The sequence below is a fragment of the Ranitomeya imitator genome, chromosome 1 (assembly GCF_032444005.1).
Source record: "Ranitomeya imitator isolate aRanImi1 chromosome 1, aRanImi1.pri, whole genome shotgun sequence".
NCBI lineage: Eukaryota > Metazoa > Chordata > Amphibia > Anura > Dendrobatidae > Ranitomeya > Ranitomeya imitator.
In genome coordinates, this window is record NC_091282.1 from 1,179,315,675 (window position 1) to 1,179,336,296 (window position 20,622).

A 20,622-nucleotide genomic window follows, 5' to 3' on the forward strand; every position below is an offset into this window, starting at 1 on the left:
CACCTGCCAGTGAACTGGAAGGAAAGACCTGCCCTGGGAGATGAGAGGTGACGTCAGCCACCAGTTGAGAGACCGTTTGACCCGGAGAGAGAGTCGGATCGGACTATCCAGGGAGAAGACCGACCTGTCCCACTGAGACAGAATGGCTTGTTGAAGAGGTCGTGAATGAAACGAAGGGAATCGCTTCCAATGTAGCTACCATCCTCCCCAGAACCTTCATGGCCGATCGGAAGGAGGGAGGCCGAGGACCCTGGAGCAAGCGTATGTCCTGACGAAGGATGGATCTCTTGTCTTCGGGAAGAAAGACTTTGGTCTGACGAGAGTCGAAGAGCATGCCCTGTAAGATGATGCGCTGAGAAGGAATAAGGCAGGACTTCTTCCGGTTGACCAGCCACCCGAAACGGGCTAGGGTGTCGAGAACGATGGACAGGCTTTCTTGAGCCTGAAAAAAGGATGGAGCCTTGATGAGGATGTCGTCGAGGTATGGAAACAGAACCAGGCTTCTGACCCTCAAGATGGCCATCAGCGCCACCATGATCTTCGTGAAAACTCATGGGAAGGTTGCAAGACCGAACGGCAGGGCGACGAACTGAAAATGTTCCTGGATCACCGCAAAGCGCAGGAATCGGTGATGTCCCGGGAATATCGGGACATGGAGATGGGCGTCCTGAATATCTATGGAACACAGAGATTCCTGAGCCTCCATGGAAGCAATGTTTGAACGAAGGGATTCCATCCTGAAGTGCTTCAGACGAACTCTCCTGTTTAGTAATTTGAGATCCAGAATGGGACGAACCTTGCCGTCTTTTTTCGGTACCCCAAAAAGGTTTGAATAGAAACCTGTGAACGGTTCTTTTTCTGGGACGGGAACGATTACCCCGGCTTTGAAGAGAAAAGCGATGGATGCGAAAAAACCCGTAACTAGAGCGGGATCGTGAAACTAACTCTATCTTGTATCCCGAGGATACAACTTCCCTGACCCATGCGTCCTCTGAGGAGATCCAGACATCCCTGAAGAAGAGGAGACGGCCGCCAGCCTGGGAGGTGGGTTGTGGTCTTGCCGAGTGTCATGCCGAGGTGGATCTTCCAGTCCTGGACCTGGAGGATCTACCCTGGGACTAGCTAGGACGCCAGGAAGGAGTGGGCCTAAAGGATAATGTCTTCTTCTCCTGACGTGCCTGTGGCCTCTGTTGCGGCTGGGAAAAAGAGTTTGACGCTGCAAAGCGACGATAAGGCCGAAAAGACCGAAATTGACATCTAGGAGGACGGCGAGGCTTGGCCTGGGGAAGAAGAGAACTTATGCCCCAGGTGGCGTCCTTAATGATTTGGTCCAGCTTAGAACCAAAGAGACGAGACCCCTGAAAAGGCAGGCTGGTAAGGGACTTTTTAGAAGACAAATCCGCCTGCCAGACCTTAAGCCAAACGGTCCGTCTGATGGCAACTGCGTTGCTGGATGCCTGAGCCGCACAAGACGCGGCATCCAGGGAGGCGGAGACCAGATATTCACCCACGTGAGAAATCTGGTTGGCAAGTTCCACCAGCTGTCCGGATTGAGCCTCATCCAGAATGCCCCGACGGAGTTGTTTGGCCCATTTGGATATGCATTTTGAAACCCAAGTGGAAGCAAAGGTCAGGTAAAGACTAGCTGAGGCCGCTTCAAAGGCTGACTTTGCGAAAGATTCGATAACTCTATCGTTAGAATCCTTCAGAGATGCTCCGCCGGACAGTGGGAGGACCGTGTTGGTGGACAGTCTGGAAACCGGAGGATCCACCGAAGGAGAAGCAGTCCAAATAGCGGTGAGCTCCGGAGAAAAGGGATATAAAACGCCAAGTCGCTTTCCTCTCTGAAAGCGTCTGGTCGGGTTCTCTCTTTTTCTGGTCATAATCTCCTCGAATTCTGGGTGAGGAGCGAAAAACTTTGAAGGTGGTTTAGCCCATCTAAACGAAACTGCCTCATCTGCGGGTTCCGTAGAGGACTTCTTGATGCCACAGGTTTGATTTATCGCACCAATGAGATTCTGAACCATATCCCTCATGGTAGCGATTTGGTTCGAATCCAGCTCCGAAACATCCACCGAAGGTGCATCTGAGAACGCCTCGCCTGACACAGGGGAGGAGGACCGGGGGGAAGGCGACCACAGGGAAGGACCGTGTGGTGAGATGGAGCGAGAAGAGGACTCAGACCGGCGCTCCTGTCTGGACCTTTTGCGGCTTGCAATGGAGGGCTCGGACGGAGCTTCCTGCGACCCGCTGGCTACTGCGGGAGTCTGCAGGGGTAATCTGTCCAGCACTGACACCAGAGTTTGAGACACCCGTGTTAGATCCGCCACCAAATGTGACAGAGAGCAAACCCAGCCTTGGGTGGGGGTGTCGTTCTCTAGAGCGGAGCAGCCGGGGGATCCTGGGCGGTGGGAACAATCGGGTTGCTGCAGGCCTGACAGAGTGGAGAGGACTGACCTGAGGGAAGTTTGCAGTTACAAGACGAACATGCAAAGTATTTGACTAAGGCAGAGGAATTGGAGAAAGAAGCAGGAGGACGAGAGCGGCCCCCTTTAGAGGTAGACATTTTGAAAAGGTCCCTGAAGAAAATGCCAGAGGGTTAGGGGACAGGGGGGCAGAGGGGAGTGTCAGTCTGCAGTGCAGAGCTACTCACAGCAGACGAAAAACGGATTCCAGAGGAAGCTGTCCGGCTTGATGGGGTGGGCCTCCGGTGAGAAGTAGTCCTTTAAGCAAGAGGGTGGTATGGGCTCCTGCCACAATTTGGACCGATCTATGGATGGTGACCGCTGAGATGTGGCGTCAGACGTCGGTACAGAGAGGGGACTCGTGGTTCAGGAGTCCCAAGATGGCGCCGGTGGGCGGAGAAAAAGGCGGTGCCGCAGTGAAATTGTCGGGCGGGAGAAAAGCCCGCCCGATGAAAGAGCAGAGTCCGGCACCGGAAGTAGGCCCGGGCAGAAGCCGGGCCCTAAATTAGAGATTCGTGACCGCCAGTGAAGGGCCGCGGCGTTGGAAGGAAGCGGCGCGGCAGCCTGGCAAGCCCGCCGCGCTGGAGAAATGGCATGGCAGCACCTAGAGCGGCTGAAGCAGCGCAGCCACAGGTGCCCGAAACGGCGGCCACCGCGCTGGTGCCGATGGCAAAGTGACCGCTGAGAGCCGCAGGAATAGCGCAGTCACAGGGGCAAGAAGCGGCGCGGTAGTCCGCAAAGGCTGGGGGGAGGGAGGCCGCAGCTACGGATGCGGCGCGGCAGCTTGCAGAGATGGGAGGCTTCCTATAGTACATATGAAGGGAAGGGAAAACGAGCTCCAGAAAAAGGCCCCTACATCTGCGCAGCTGCCCGCATGTAACGCGACCAGCATCTGAGACCCCCTAAATAAAGCACCCCCCTTTGAGGATCTTGGATGGGAAATACCTCAAACCATCCCACGCTGGTACTAACCTGAAGAAGGATGAGAAGTCCAGGGAGCTGATGGACGTCCTCGTCTCCGCAACCGACAGTCTCTGGTGGGCGAGTGGGTGGGGGACGGAGGCAGGACCGGACTTCTAAGCACGCTTGTGTGCTAGGATAATGGTCCTGCTGAGGGATCTATGAGGATACGGGGTGGCAGTACACGCTGCACTCATAGTCCGCCTTGTGGGATTACAGGTGTGACTGTTCACCCTGTATCCCTCTGGAAAACCTGTAAGAAAAACGACGCACATTGAGGTAAATAAGGGTCTAATGAAAGACCCGTGTCCACCTCCTACTGACACTAAGCTAAACTGAAGTGCATACTGCCAGTCGGTGGGGTGTACACTGCAGAGGAGGAGCTAACTCTTTGTGCATAGTGTCAGCCTCCTAGTGGCAGCATACACCCATGGTTCCTGTGTCCCTCAATGAGAGGCGATAGAGAAAACTTGTTTTCACCGGACACCCCTTTTAAGTTTTTTTTTTTTTTGTCTTCCATTTTGCAGTTTTTGCCTATAGGCATTTATATGACCCAGATACAGATGAGAGTTGCCCCCTATTGTGTAACTACAACAGTGGTTATTAACCACTTCTGCCTTCTCAGGAAAAAGTGATTAGAAACCCCTTAAGAATTCTTGATCAAAACCGGTTTTTAGAAACCACTTTGGCTTTCTCGGTTTCAGAGGAAGTTCGGCACCTAATCTGCGCCTAATACATTGTAACGCTAAAAGTCTGGCACTCTGCCACCTGCTGTCAGGATAAAGGGCAATCATTAAAGGTCTAAGCAGTCTCTTTGCCCTCTATGCTGGCTATTAAAGGACTATGTCTGCATGAGGGTTTAGTTAGGCTGGTTTTAGACTTGCGTTTCGTTTTTCTGTGGATGGCAGCGTTCTCCCTTTTACTTCCTCCGTGAAGCTCTGCCCAGGCTCCGCCTACTGCCGCCTGCGTCCTGCAGGACGCAGTAGGATGGAGCCTAGGCGGAGCTTCACGGAGGAAGTACGCTGCCATCCGCAGCGCAACGAAACGCAAGTCTGAAACCAGCCTATGTTACAGGACATCAAAGATGTTTTCCTTTTTTTTTTTTTTTGCAGAATACTATTCACAATCACATTCGTCTGTTTGAGCCCCTGGTGATAAAAGCCTTGAAGCAGTACACCACCACCACATCTGTGCATCTTCAGAGACAAGTCCTTGACCTCCTCGCCCAACTGGTCCAGCTCCGTGTTAACTACTGTCTGCTGGATTCTGATCAGGTAAGTGTAAATTTTGAGATCTCGGGTGCTGGAAGCGGAGGCGGTTTATTCCCTGCAGCATCGGAGGAGCTTGGAGGGGGGGAGGTGGGGGTTGGGGTGCCAAAGCTGGTCGGATTGGGAGCTTTTAAGAACACACAAAGTCAGCCACCGCTGCTAGACCACCGCAGTAACTTACGGAATAATCAGGAAGCAATTAAGATTAAAAATCCCTCCTTTGGTGAGAGCGGAGAAGATTTTTAGTAACCAGTAAATTACAATGGTTCTTGTTTTTACGGAAACTTTTCACTTGATCAGAATAACGCTTTGTGCAATCATCAGCTCTTTGCTGTGGCTATTGGGAATTCTTAGCTGCTGTCCGTTCTTCTATGACATATCAGATGATAAACATCTTCAAATTCACCCCTCAGTGTAGACATCTATTTAATGTTTTTCTATATACTTTTGCTTTTTAGGTCTTTATTGGTTTTGTACTGAAGCAGTTTGAATACATTGAAGTGGGTCAGTTCAGGTAAGTTCCTATCGTATCTCTCGTTTATTAGCTATTAACATATATAAAATGCAAGTAATTTTTTTTAATGTTTTCCATTATCAATATAGGGAATCAGAAGCCATCATTCCTAATGTGTTCTTCTTTTTGGTCCTGCTGTCCTATGAGCGCTACCATTCCAAGCAGATCATCGGCATTCCCAAAATCATCCAGCTGTGTGATGGTATAATGGCCAGCGGTAGAAAAGCTGTGACCCACGGTAGGTAGACGTGAGCGATCACTCTTACAGTAGAGTTTGGCTAACATATTTGCAGGATCCTGGTCATGTTGGTGTTCTGTGGCCGCCAGACCGGAGCCCTGTCAGCCACCTCCTAGCTGCCGACATCCCCAGTGACTGACAATGTCACGATGACGTTGCCCCGGACCTACTTATTGGAAAAAGCGCCGGCGAAACAATCAATTAAGAAGATGACGTTCTCTAGTTTGGCAGTCATGGACTAGCAACATGTCCGCTGGCCCAGAGTCCTGCAGTCTTTTTGCTCATCTCTATGCTGCACTAGATGCAATTTTTATTATTTAACAAGCTTAGAAATGGTCAATGTGCTTTTGATTTTTATCTTCTAGCTATTCCAGCATTGCAGCCCATAGTGCATGACCTGTTTGTATTAAGGGGAGCAAATAAGGCTGATGCTGGAAAGGAGCTGGAGACTCAGAAAGAAGTTGTGGTGTCCATGCTGCTGCGGCTCATCCAGTATCATCAGGTGAGGTGGCCCCAGCCATTGGATAATTACAGAATATATTGTAATAAAAATTCATTGATTCTAGACTGGACTGGAGAGTTTCTGTCTTTTTCTTTGTGTAACTTGAGTACAATCCATTTTAATTATCCAATGCCCCCAATTGTTTATCCCCATCGACCGAGTGTATGTAGGTGTTGTGTGAATTGGTAGCACAGACCAGTCATCGCTTGCCTACTGTCTGTCATTGCCACTGGCCACCTGGGATCACAAATTGTTGTTTCTCGGTCCTTCTCTCTGGTTGGAGAACTCGCTTACCAGATGCTTATTGCATAACCTGGGGAAACTCTTTACATATAATAATAATAATAATAATAATAATCTTTATTTTTATATAGCGCTAACATATTCCGCAGCGCTTTACAGGTTGCACACATTATCATCACTGTCCCCGATGGGGCTCACAATCTAGAATCCCTATCAGTATGTCTTTGGAATATATTTTCGGTCTGCACAACTCCTTTAAGAAATTAGAGACTAATTTTATAATACCTTTTGAAAGGAGTTTACCCAAAATGACATATTCTTCCCTAGTCATAGGAGAGGGGATTACCGTACTTACTGATTATTATTTTCTGATTTAGAAAATAGGACTTTGGATCTCCAACAGCAGGGCTATATAGAGCCCCATCTGAAATGGGGCGGAGGTGCGCACCTCTAGTCATTGTCTGTAGGACTATCGAAGAAAACAGAGTAAAAGCAGATCTTTCGAAAATGAATGAACAGTGGGCCGACAATGTGCACCTCCACTTTACTGAGCCCCATTCTCATAATTGCTGGGGATCAGACCACCAGCGATCAACAAGTTATCCTCCATTCTAGAGCGAGGGATTACTTTCAATTTTAGGAAGAAGTTGCATCACTTATCAGTACTGATTTGCACCACCAGTTTGATGGTGCCTGTACTATGGTGAATTTTCAGAGACTTTTTCGCCTTTTTTTTGGGGGGGGGGGAGCATTCTCGATTGCCTACTCTGAATTCAATACTTTGCGTTTTCAGGTGCTGGAGATGTTCATCTTGGTGCTGCAGCAGTGCCACAAAGAAAATGAAGATAAGTGGAAGCGGTTATCCCGACAAATAGCTGACATCATCTTACCCATGCTGACAAAGCAGCAGGTATGTACTACTAATGCTAAGAACTGGCGTGCCTAGTGTATGAGGAAAGGGTATAACCCACCAGGCAGAGCCTACATCTCATCTCCATCTCTTCCCGGCAGGACGCCAAGTATAAAAATGGAATTTTACCCTGTGCTTTGTCTCTTAGATGCACATAGACTCTCATGAAGCTCTGGGGGTGCTGAATAGTTTATTTGAGACCTTGGCTCCTTCATCCCTACGTCCCGTAGACATGTTGCTGAGGAGCATGTTCGTCATTCCATATACTATGGTGAGTATGCAATCACACCGCTTACATCGCTGCCACCATGGGTTGTAGATATTTGGACGACTTCTATACAACCTTCTGCTTTATACTTTGGTGTCACACAGGCCTCAGTGAGCACCGTCCAGCTATGGATATCTGGAATCTTGGCCATTCTCCGCGTCTTAATCTCACAATCTACCGAAGACATTGTCCTGTCCCGGATCCAGGAGTTGTCCTTCTCACCTGTCCTCATATCATGTCAGAATATCACTCGATTAAGGGACAGGGACAACAACCGGCAAAGCTCAGAGGAGGATGCAGAGCAGAACCAGGTCAAGGCTCCTCCGGAAGAAACTTTTTCCCGGTGAGCATGATTTATCTTCCCTGGACTTGTCGCCCTGATGTATGTGATGATATCGCTAGACGCCACGTCAGCTGATCAGACCCTTTTAAAATGGGTTTTTAAGGAATTTCCTATTGTTTGCTTATCGTTAGTTGACTGGATAGGCATTTTAAGCAGGTACAGCTGTATGCCTTGGTTGTGGCTGTTCCTGGCATTGCATCTCTCCCATTTGTGTGAATATGGCTGACCTGCAGTGTCAGGCACAGCTGCTGTCATTTGCACAGCAATGTGCTTGGTAAATGTTTGTATAGAAGTTCCATAATGTTGCATAGTCAATGTATACATGTATGTACTGCATGCCATCCAGGGCTCTACTGTGCTCTGCTGCATTGTATTCTGTTTTATCCCACATGCTTTAATGAGCTGAGATGTCAGTAAATCTTCCAAAATGAGCCACATCTAAGAAAATGCAAAATATAAAAATCTGGCTGATTTCTCAAAGTAGATCCGGGTGTGACTGGAGTATAAGACATGTGTCAAGCTGCAATCTCTTTGCAATTGGCTGATGAAAATCACAATCTGGGGCTTTATGATGTTTGTTCAGCAAATACTGATGAATGACCGCTCCATCCAGCGGCATGGTTACCCCGCTGGCCATAAATGTGCGCTCTCTCTTGTACAGCATCATAGGATGTCTAAAGTTGGATGGATCCAATGATCAGAGCATCACTAGTGAGCTTTCAAGTGCACGTCCCTTGCCTAGGAAATCGGCCACCTCTTATAACCTAGTCAACCAATAGTAAACTATAGAATTGTAAATCCTTCTGTTCTGCATCAGCGCGAGCAGGAAAAAATGATGACAGCCACCTTCAGCAGCCAGCCGGGGAACAGCGCGCACTATACCACTTGCTCCCAGGTGCCGATACTGGTCACGCTGATGGCACACGGAGGTCATTCGTGTGTCATCAGTGTGCAGCACTCGTTTTATCCGTGCTGCGCAACAACAACTGATGTGCACACCACCATTGAATACAATGGATGTGCGTATGTCCGTATTTGAGGTCCTTAAAAAACCACACCGTATACGGACATACAAAACTGACGTGATTATTTGCTTTGTGCTTATAGTCCTAAGACCCATATTAGAAAAGAGATAGCAGAATTTGGGGCAATTTGTTTTTATGTAAACCTGAGTCGTGCAGTCATTTTTCCTTTCATGTCCTGGCCAGGTTCCTGTTGCAGCTGGTGGGGATACTCCTGGAGGACATAGTGCACAAGGAGCTGAAGGTGGACCTGAGTGATCAGCAACATACATTTTACTGCCAGCAGTTGGGAACCCTGCTCATGTGTCTGGTCCATATCTTCAAATCTGGTAAGTAAATGTTTAAATGACTGAGCCCCGGTAGTGCGTAGCCCTCATGATGGTCTGGTTTTCTATTATTCTTTTCTTACATTATTTCTAAGAGCAACTAATTATGTGTGTATTCTAACATGTAAGGCTGAGTTTAGTCAATTCATTAATACAAAATAGAATAAAATGTCATCCATCAATTAATGCTGGGAATTCATGTAATGTTTGGTTTAACACATTCCAGGGGGCTTCAACAGCAGAGTGAAGAGTCTTGGGAACAGTAGTGGGAGGTTCAGTTTATGGAGATTGTCAATATTGAATAAGAATGGAGAGCATAGGTAGGGTGATAGCGATGAGGGAGGAAATGTAGGGCTATGCAGCACTGTGTGGAGAGAACATAGGTAAGGTAGTGGAAATGAGGGAGGAGATGTAGGGCAATGCAGCAGTGGTGAGAATGTGTAGTGTAGTAGAGATGAAAGAGGAAATGCAGGGCGGTGCAGAACTGTAGAGAACACAGGTTGGTAGAGAAGAGGGAGGAAATTTTGGGCGATGCAGTACTGTGGTGAGAGCTTGTAGGGTGTTAGAGATGAGGATGGAGATGTAGGGCAATGCATCACTGGTGAGAATGTCTAGAGTGGTTGAGATGAGGGAGGAGATGTAGGGCAATGCATCACTGTGGTGAAGACTGCGAAGGGTGTTAGAGATGAGGGAGGAGATGTAGGGCGGTGCAGCACTGTGGAGAGAACACGGGTAAAGTAGTTGAGATGAGGGAGGAGATGTAGGGCGGTGCAGCACTGTGGAGAGAACACGGGTAAAGTAGTTGAGATGAGGGAGGAGATGTAGGGCGGTGCAGCACTGTGGAGAGAACACGGGTAAAGTAGTTGAGATGAGGGAGGAGATGTAGGGCGGTGCAGCACTGTGGAGAGAACACGGGTAAAGTAGTGGAGATGAGGGAGGAGATGTAGGGCAATGCATCACTGTGGTGAAGACTGCGAAGGGTGTTAGAGATGAGGGAGGAGATGTAGGGCGGTGCAGCACTGTGGAGAGAACACGGGTAAAGTAGTTGAGATGAGGGAGGAGATGTAGGGCGGTGCAGCACTGTGGAGAGAACACGGGTAAAGTAGTTGAGATGAGGGAGGAGATGTAGGGCGGTGCAGCACTGTGGAGAGAACACGGGTAAAGTAGTTGAGATGAGGGAGGAGATGTAGGGCGGTGCAGCACTGTGGAGAGAACACGGGTAAAGTAGTTGAGATGAGGGAGGAGATGTAGGGCGGTGCAGCACTGTGGAGAGAACACGGGTAAAGTAGTGGAGATGAGGGAGGAGATGTAGGGCAATGCATCACTGTGGTGAAGACTGCGAAGGGTGTTAGAGATGAGGGAGGAGATGTAGGGCGGTGCAGCACTGTGGAGAGAACACGGGTAAAGTAGTTGAGATGAGGGAGGAGATGTAGGGCGGTGCAGCACTGTGGAGAGAACACGGGTAAAGTAGTTGAGATGAGGGAGGAGATGTAGGGCGGTGCAGCACTGTGGAGAGAACACGGGTAAAGTAGTGGAGATGAGGGAGGAGATGTAGGGCAAGGCAGCACTGTGGTAAGAATGTCTAGGGTGGTAGAGATGAAGGAGGAGATGTACGGTGGTGCAGAACTCTGGAGAGCAAGGGTAGGATTGTAGAGATGAGGGAGGACATGTAGAGCGGTGCAGCACAGTGTGGAGAGAACACGGGTAAGGTGGTGGAGATTTTTGAAGAAATGTAGGGCAATTCAGCACTGTGGTGAGAACGTGTAGGGTGGTAGAAATGAGGGAGGAGATGTAGGGCCGTGCAGCACTGTGGAGAGAACACGGGTAAAGGAGTGGAAATGAGGGAGGAGAATGTAGGGCAAGGCAGCACTGTGGTGAAGATGAGGGAGGAGATGTAGGGCAAGCCAGCACTGTGGTGAGAATGTGTAGGGGGGTAGAGATGAGGGAGGAGATATAGGGCGGTGCAAAACTGTCAAGAGCACCGGTAAGATGGTAGAGATGAGAGAGGAGATGTAGAGCGATGCAGCACTGTAGAGCGCATGGGTAAGATGGTAGAGATGAGGGAGGAGATGTAGGGCGATGGAGCACTTTAGAGAGCACGGGTAAAATGGTAGAAATGAGGGAGGAGATGTAGGGCGATGCAGCACTGTGGCGAGAATGTGTAGGGTGATTGAGATGAGGGAGGAAATGTAGGGCGATGGAACACTGTAGAGAGCACCGGTAAGATGGTAGAGATGAGAGAGGAGATGTAGAGCGATGCAGCACTGTAGAGCGCATGGGTAAGATGGTAGAGATGAGGTAGGAGAGATGTAGGGCGATGGAGCACTTTAGAGAGCACGGGTAAAATGGTAGAAATGAGGGAGGAGATGTAGGGCGATGCAGCACTGTGGTGAGAATGTGTAGGGTGATTGAGATGAGGGAGGAGATGTAGGGCGATGGAACACTGTAGAGAGCAGGGGTAAGATGGTAGAGATGAGGAAGGAGATGTAGGGCGATGCAGCACTGTAGAGAGCACAGGTAAGATGGTAGCGATGAGGGAGGAGATGTAGGGCGATGCAGCACTGTGGTGAGAATGTGTAGGGTGATTGAGATGAGGGAGGAGATGTAGGGCGATGGAACACTGTAGAGAGCAGGGGTAAGATGGTAGAGATGAGGTAGGAGATGTAGGGCAATGCAGCACTGTAGTGAGAATGTGTAGGGTGGTTGAGATGAGGGAGGAGATGTAGGGCGATGGAACACTGTAGAGAGCACGGGTAAGATGGTAGAGATGAGGGAGGTGATGTAGGGCCATGCAGCACTGTGGTGACAATGTGTAGGGTGATTGAGATGAGGGAAGAGATGACGGGCGATGGAACACTGTAGAGAGCACGGGTAAGATGGTAGAGATGAGGGAGGAGATGTAGGGCGGTGCAGCACTGTGGTGAGACTAGGTAGGGTGGTTGAGATGAGGGAGGAGATGTGGGGTGGTGCAGAACTGTAGAGAGCACGAGTAAGATGGTAGAGATGAGGGAGGAGATGTAGGGTGGTGCAGAACTGTAGAGATGAGGGAGGATATATAGGGCGATGCAGCACTGAGGAGAGCACAGATAGGATGGTAAAGATGAGGGAGGAGATGTTGAGCAGTGCATATAATCGTAAGTATCTACCCAAGCTCCTGGTTCCCGAAGATTTGATTCTATGGTGCCTGCTAGTAAATTTGTCTCTTCTTACTCCAAACCGCTTTTTTAAAAAGATCTCCAGCCAGTCTTAATAAATCTTCTGAAATAGTTCACTTCTGGAAAGAAAGTACATTATGATAGACAGCGGACAGACAGTCCCTGGTGTTCTGTACTAGTTTCACAATTTATTGCCAATGTTTTTTTTGTTTTTTTCTAATGTTTGTATTTTTTTTCCCCAAGAAACTGAACTGGAGTGTGTATAAAATACAGAACTTATATTTTAAATCAGGTGTTTTTTTATTATTTTTGTGAAATAAAGCAGTACAATCATAGTAACAGCTAACCCTAATGAATAACTTTAATTTCCAGTCTCACAGAAGTCCGAGACTAAAACATCCCTATTTATCCTTTTTTGGTGGTTGTTCTATTTGAGTTGTAAGAAGTTGCAGGTTTTTTGCCATCCATTAGATGGGGATAGAGCACCATGAAATAATCTTTTATGGAATTTGTTTAATTTTAATAAATTATTGGAAAGACAAGGCTTAAAGAGAACTGATCACCTCCTGCTAAATGTCATGAATTAAAGGAGACCAAAATATAAGACCTTTTTCAGATATACAGTATAGGATCAGGAAAGGTAAATTATTGGTTTTCTAATTTGGTCATGAAATCTCTGGCACTTTAAGAGGAGGATGTCGGGCTCTTAGCTGTCTATTTTTGATATCTGTGTGAGATTTTGTTTGTGAATCGGGTGATCACGCTGTGAACGGTGAGACTGTGCAGCATGTAAACACAGGGGTGATTGTGGATGTTAGCTAGAACTGTGATGGAGAAGAAAGTTGGAAGCAGCAGCGGTAGACACCCATGTCAGCCTTTTCTTCATTGTGACTGCTGGGGGCATTTAGTGAGATACGTAGTTAAATCAGCACTCTTCTTCCTCCCATCAAAATTTTTATCCTAATATATTACAAGTGTTATATTATACAGCACTGTGTACTTACAATTGCTCATTTTGCCTTTCTACCCAACTAATTCTTCTCTTTTCCATTACGTCTATATCATCACTTGATTAAAAACTGACTAGCTGAATCCTTGCAAGCTGTATGTAGAAACAAGAGGTCAATTTTCCCTGTATGAGTCATCACGGCAAAAGTCTCTGGCGGGGGGTGGGAGGGGGGAGGAGGAGGAGCAGCTGGGTCAGGAGCTGAAGAGGGTGATGACATAAGGCCAGGGGCAAGAGATTTCCTGTTTCCATATAGAGCAGAGAAAATAGAATCGATTACTGGGTAAAAAGGCAAAATGAGCAATTGTAAGTACACAGTGCCGTATAATATGATAGTTGCAATATATTAAGAGGATAAAAACTTTGATAATGGGAGTGCTTCTTTAACCCTTTACAAGCTGCTTTGTCCTCCCCTAGTCATTAACCCTCTATAAAGAGGATGTGTAACCAGGTCTAAAGTGGTTTTTGTCGTTCCTTTATTTCCACTGCTCCACTGATGATTTTGTGTTTTGTTTTTAAATCTGCAATACGGTTCCAAAAATATGGGCCTTTTTATTTATTGCTAATTTTTATGGTCTTTACCTAAGGGGTTGTTGCTCATATAACAACATGTGTGACTGCCGACTTGTAAATCCTCCCAACGCACGTACTTTGCGCTGCAATGGTTCGCCAGTGTCTGCGCCAGGAACAGCGTTCAGATATGCGTATGCATACTCCCGGGCCATGAAGAACAGCCTGTGGTTGTAATTCAGAGGAGACCATGATTTCTCCTTCGCCTCATTGGGGGACACAGCCCGTGGGTGTATGCTGCTGCTGCCACCAGGAGGCCGACACTAAGTGATACAAAGAAAGTTCGCTCCTCCCCTGCAGTATACACCTCCTGCTGGCTCTCAGCTTCTCCCCTGCAGTATACACCTCCTGCTGGCTCTCAGCTCCTCCCCTGCAGTATACACCCTCCTGCTGGCTCTCAGCTCCTCCCCTGCAGTATACACCCTCCTGCTGGCGCTCAGCTAACCAGTTCTTGCTTAGTGTCCGTAGGAGGCACACGGACGGGTCTGCTATTCAGACCCAAAGCTCTTTATTATTTTATTTTTACCTTTTACATTTTTGATTTTACTTTCTACAACGAATGAATGGGGCGACGGATCCTTTCAAGGCTTCGATCTCCCCGGACCATCAACAGGCGAGTGCAGAGAGTGTCGCCTCTCCGTACCTCTCCTGCGACGTGGGATGCCAAGCCTGGGCTGATTCTTAGGGGCGACGGTTCCCTACAAGGGCACCGATCTCCCCGCACCCTGAACGGACGAGCACATGGAGTGTCACCTCCACGTACCCTCTCCTGGAGCCAGGTCTAATGCCGGACAACTGGCCCTGTCCACCCGGACTGAACTCCGTGGATGTACAGTGGCCCACTTCGTGGCGTCCGAGCAGCCCCCACTGTCCCACCATTGTGAAAGCGGATGGCACAAGGAGGCGGACGGTTCCTCTCCACCTCCCTAACAAAGGGATGATGGATTGAGGTTTATCCCTCTATCCCTGCACCGTCCACTCTGCAATACCTGACTTGCAGCAGAACATCAGAGTGCGCGCGCTTTCCTCGGCCCTCCCAGTCATCGCAGCGGCTCCATGCCCGGACACGCACCGATGGTGAGTGGATCAGCGATGGGCCTCTGTAGCGGGATATTCACATGCTGACAGGCAGCCTCAGCCACTTCCCTGTGGCCCACCTCCCTGAGGTAATGCTCCGGCCGGCTACCAAAATTTAGCCCTCGGCTTCGGCCGATGTGTAGGCCGGAAGCCGCGCCTGCACTATAGCGTGCTAAGGCGGCTCCGCCCACCTTTTCTGGCGCTTCTCACCTAGCACGGAAATGCTCGCTTCTCTTGGCAACACCCTCTATTCTTCCCCTGGTATTGCTAACGCCGGCTGCAGAAATTTAGGCCCTGGCTTGGGCCTATTCATGGAAGTCACTAGGCTCCACCCACATCACGTCTGTGGCTCCACCCCCCGAATTGCCACCTCTCGCTTTCTGCAAGATTTTACCACCTAAGCAACTCCCGGTGGCCATCTTGGTCCACCCTGCCAACATACACAGGCTATGGTTTTGCATTAAAGGGGCACAACGACTCTGCAACCAGGTAAGGAAATACTGCTCTCTTCCCCTGCATTTTCCCCCTGTGCTTAAAGACACATGTCCAGTATCTCCTGCCTGGTCTTAAAGGTGCATGACCAGTATTCCCTGGTCTTAAAGGTACATAACCAGTATTCCCTAGTCTTAAAGGCACATGACCAGTATTCCCTGGTCTTAAAGGCACATGACCCGCATTCACTCGTCTGATTTTAAAGGCACAGGACCAGTATTCCTGGTCTTAAAGGCACATGATCCGCATTTCCTGGTCTTAAAGGCTCATGACCCGCATTCCCTGGTCTTAAAGGCACATGACCAGTATTCCCTGGTCTTAAAGGCACATGACCCATATTCCCTGGTCTTAAAGGCACATGACCAGTATTTCCTGGTCTTAAAGGCACATGACCAGCATTCCCTGGTCTTAACGGCACATGACCAGCATTCCCTGGTCTTAACGGCACATGACCAGCATTCCCTGGTCTTAACGGCACATGACCAGCATTCCCTGGTCTTAACGGCACATGACCAGCATTCCCTGGTCTTAACGGCACATGACCAGCATTCCCTGGTCTTAACGGCACATGACCAGCATTCTCTGGTCTTAACGGCACATGACCAGCATTCCCTGGTCTTAAAGGCACATGACCAGCATTCCCTGGTCTTAACGGCACATGACCAGCATTCCCTGGTCTTAACGGCACATGACCAGCATTCCCTGGTCTTAACGGCACATGACCAGCATTCCCTGGTCTTAACGGCACATGACCAGCATGCCCTGGTCTTAACGGCACATTACCAGCATTCCCTGGTCTTAACGGCACATGACCAGCATTCCCTGGTCTTAACGGCACATGACCAGCATTCCCTGGTCTTAAAGGCACATGACCAGCATTCCCTGGTCTTAACGGCACATGACCAGCATTCCCTGGTCTTAACGGCACATGACCAGCATTCCCTGGTCTTAACGGCACATGACCAGCATTCTCTGGTCTTAACGGCACATGACCAGCATTCCCTGGTCTTAAAGGCACATGACCAGCATTCCCTGGTCTTAACGGCACATGACCAGCATTCCCTGGTCTTAACGGCACATGACCAGCATTCCCTGGTCTTAACGGCACATGACCAGCATTCCCTGGTCTTAACGGCACATGACCAGCATTCCCTGGTCTTAACGGCACATGACCAGCATTCCCTGGTCTTAACGGCACATGACCAGCATTCCCTGGTCTTAACGGCACATGACCAGCATTCCCTGGTCTTAAAGGCACAGATCCACTATCCCCTGGTCTTAAAGGCTCATGACCAATATTCATGACCAGTCCGAAGCCGGTCACTGTAAATGAGCTAAGGAGCCCTCCGCCGCCGATCCCAGCTTATCCCAGAGTACCTATTTCCCTGAGTGGGCTTTGTCACTGCCGCAACCCATGGATTCTCTGACCAAGAGATTGAATCCCTCCGTGACCCCTTTGTGGCTCGGAGTGCTCGCAGGACCAATATAGATGGTGCGAGCCGTCGGCTAGCAGGAGCCGCAAGTTTTCTAGAAACGTACAGGCGTCTAGAAACGTACACCCACCTAGAAAACAGAACTTTCATTTCCTGATCCCTCACCAATGATTTGCTGAGAACAAGTCTCTGAATATGGATCGGATATTGCCTTGGTTCTGGACTCACCAAAACTTCAGAAAAGGATGGATTTGCCTATTTATATCATCAACCAATCTCTGTAGATTGACGAGGACTTCGGTTCTATTCTAGACCACGCAGCGTCCCTCATAAGGAGACTAAACTCCCAGCAGAGCATTTGCCATTCACCCGGACAGGGAGCGTCCGGAAAAGCGATCCACTGGACAGAAACCTCTGCAAGCGCGGTATCCTTTTTCAGCCAATATGCAAAAACGTGGTGTGTCCCCTCCACGTATACCCACCTAAGACGTGATATGTTGTGCCTGGTCTGATTCTTTAGGGGTGACGGGTCCTTTTAAAGGGCACCAATCTCCCCACACCATCAATAGACGAGCACATGGAATGTCGCCTCCATGTATCCTCTTCAGCCAGGCCTAACGCCGGACAACCAGCCCTGTCCACCCGGGGACCTGAACCCTTTTTGGCGTCGGAACACCCCCCTCTGCATCTCCACTATTTAGCAGATGATGCAAGAAGGTGGACGATCCCTTTCCACTTCCCTGTTAAGAGAATGGTCGATTGAGGGTTCATCATTTGAACTACGCACCATCAAAAGAGAGCGGCGATAGCAAGAGACGGCTTTTCCTGACCTTCTGCATGCAGCCGCGCATTCTGCCACTTGGCAGATTAACCGGGTAGAATCTCCTGTGGTTTACCTTCCAGTACCCCTGCCCGATGGGTCATCAATTATAATTACAACGGACTGTCGGATAGCAAATCTGGTTCCGTCTTGCGACCTCCGGTTCAGCGCTCTACCCTTCCTTAGCCGCCGCATGTGTTGCTAGAGCAATGGTCTCCTGGTCAGAGACCTTAACTACGTTGATTTCCAACAGTAACCTCTCGGAGACAGTACAGCTGGTCAATCAAATTTCTTGATCGAGGAGACTAGCTGCTTCACGCCTCTCTGATGCTTCTACTTGTGCGGTGCTGTCAGCAGAAAATTACACTCAGAAGGACATTATAGCTCAGAGAATGGAAGCGTACTCTGCGTTCAAAAGGCCTCTGACATCACTCCCTTAATAGAGTGATTGGCTATTCGTTGAGAAGTTGGGAGTGTTCCCCACGTAGGCACAAAGGATCGCATGTTTCCTATAGACCCAACCAGCAGTGGATCAGTCACCGAAAAGTAAGACCGACCCTGAACCTCAAACTTCTACCAAGATTGACCAGGTCCCCCTTCTTCGGATGGAGTTCCTCCGCTCAGCCATTACTTCAACAGATAAAGGTGGAGTTTCTGGCATCCACCGACATTCGGGATGCTTACCTTCACATTCTTTTGTTTTCCCCTCTTCAAAAATTCCTTTGCTTTCCCTTTCGCAAACAGCATTTTCAAATCACAACCTTGTCCTTCGGCCTTGCTACCGCACCCAGAGTGATCGCAAAGATTATGTTCCTCTTGTACCCTAGAGGCGTGGTCGTCCTGCCCTATCTGCTCGACTTTCTAGCCGCTCTTCCAGTCCTGCGCTGAGTCGTCTATATCTCTTGCGATACCCTCTCTCCTGGGCTGGTAGCTAAACTTAGACAAGTTTTTCCTCATTTCCAGCCCAGCAGATATCCTTTTTGAGGATGATCCTGGAATCTTCCAGAAGGTTGGTGATTCTCCCTTGAGACAAGGCCGTGGCCCTTCAACAGGGAGCTTGCACACTTGTTCACTCATCCCCTCATTCCATTCGATTTGGTAGGAGGGTTCTGAGAAAAATTGTTGACGACAATGGAAGAGGTTTCCTTCGCTCCTCTCGTTTTCTGCAGGTCAAACAGGCTTTCAGAGGGTAGTCTCAGCTCCTTCCTCATCCAGGAGAGATCCTTTCTCCCGGTTCAATGGTTATTGGTGACTACTGATTCCAGTCCTCTTCTCCTGATCATTGTTCTGGGGATCTAGTTCTACAGCAGGTCCACTGCCTTCTGGCTGGTCACCCCATCCGATTCAATTGGACAATCCCACGTCTGTGCCATACGTCAATCATCTAGCAGGTACCCACGGTAAAGCGTCATGGCTGAGGTACCTCACATTCTCTGTTGGGCCACGATCTATCATTTAATGATCTCGGCACTACACATCTCAGGTGTAGAACTCTGGGCGGCGGACTATGTCAGAGTCCCGCCTCATATGAGTGGGAACTTCACCCGGAAGTCTTCCATCAGATCTGTCTGATCTGGAGCACTCCAGATGTAGGTCAGATGGCGTCCAGACTGAACGCCAATGTACTCTAGTTCATGGTTCGGCCTCCAGATCCAAAAGCCATTGCAGTGCATGCTCTGGTTTTTCCATGGTACCAATTTCCATAACCCCTCTTCCAATACTTCCAAGACCTTTTCGGAAGCAGGAAGGGCCCCAGTGATCCTGGGAGATCCGCACTGACCACATTAAGTTTTCTCATTTGCGGAACTAGTATTTTTCCGTCTTATTGCAACAAAACTACAAATATGGACTTCCTCGCAAGGAGTCTTCACATGTGGTTCTTCCCTATCGCATACCTTTAGATCTTTGGGACCTAGTAGACTCCTTTTGATCCGGACAGACTTTACTATCAGGGAAGGTCACCCTTTTTTCTCTGCGATCTCCTCATCCTGACGAGTTTTCGGAGCTAGCCGCACCATTCTTTCAGACTTTTTTCCCTTATTACCATCAAGGCAAGGTTGCCTTCAGGCCATCCCCGTCCCTTGTTACCAAGGTGGTATTATATTCCCACAGTTATGAGGGCATTGTTCTTCCCTCATCTCTTTCAGCACCAGTCCACAAAGCGGAATGGGTTCCCAATATTCTGGACGAGGTGAGCGCTCTGAGTAGGTACGTCTCGAGGACTGCGTCCTTCCGAAAGTTGGACACTTTATTTGGACTACTTCTCAGTAAGATGACGGCTTCCTGATGGTTACAGGAAGGGTTTAGCCGTTTCATCGGCCATGTTAGCCTGGTGGATTCGTTACACCATCCAGGAGTCCTTCCATGTTAGATGTCAGCCTATCTCCCTGTTTATCGAGGTTTCTTGGGTTCTAGGCACCAGGCATCGGCAAAGCACGCCTGCAAGCTTGCGGGTTCGTCCAGTCCGCATGCATTTTTGAAGCACTTTAATTCCCAGACTTCCACAGATGTGAAAACACAAAAAAGCACAGTAAAACCAAAAACACTCTGTTGCAAAAAAATCACAGTGAACAGCAAGTGCTAGTAAAAAGATGGAAAAAACAGGGTATTTGGTTGATAGGTTTTTGCAAAAAATGTATATTAAGCCGCTCTACCAAACGTCAAGGTATACCCATATCAGAGCAGTCCTAACTAATGTATGTAATCCCTATCTGATGTATTTAAAACCTGGTTATATGTACAATACCTGAATGAGCAGGATTCAGAAAAGGAATGTCCATGTGGACACGCTGGACAGAACGGCTCCTGTGCGTACAGCTAAAAAAAAAAGAGGGGTGGAGGCCTCCCCAGTCTTGTGGAAACAAGAACACAATTATGTAAAACCAGTACACATGAGCTGCGCGCACAGTGAACTAGCCAGTAGAGACATGTTCACACCACCAAGAGACTTGAAAACACAAAAAAGCACAGTAAAACCAAAAAAACTCTTGCAAAACAATCAGTGGACAGC

At 48.8% G+C, this 20,622-nt stretch overlaps 1 protein-coding gene across 2 annotated transcripts in view; it reads left to right on the top strand.

Moving 5' to 3' along the window:
* HTT (huntingtin) overlaps positions 1 to 20,622 on the top strand; it is a 276,760-nt gene that overhangs the window by 197,056 nt on the left and 59,082 nt on the right. For both annotated transcript variants that reach the window (XM_069744747.1, XM_069744746.1), the window contains 8 exons: positions 4,538 to 4,699; positions 5,152 to 5,207; positions 5,297 to 5,445; positions 5,811 to 5,947; positions 6,984 to 7,100; positions 7,249 to 7,371; positions 7,473 to 7,711; positions 8,920 to 9,062. In XM_069744747.1, the coding sequence (XP_069600848.1) occupies positions 4,538 to 4,699; positions 5,152 to 5,207; positions 5,297 to 5,445; positions 5,811 to 5,947; positions 6,984 to 7,100; positions 7,249 to 7,371; positions 7,473 to 7,711; positions 8,920 to 9,062 (1,126 nt within the window). The remainder of the gene's footprint in view (positions 1 to 4,537; positions 4,700 to 5,151; positions 5,208 to 5,296; positions 5,446 to 5,810; positions 5,948 to 6,983; positions 7,101 to 7,248; positions 7,372 to 7,472; positions 7,712 to 8,919; positions 9,063 to 20,622) is intronic.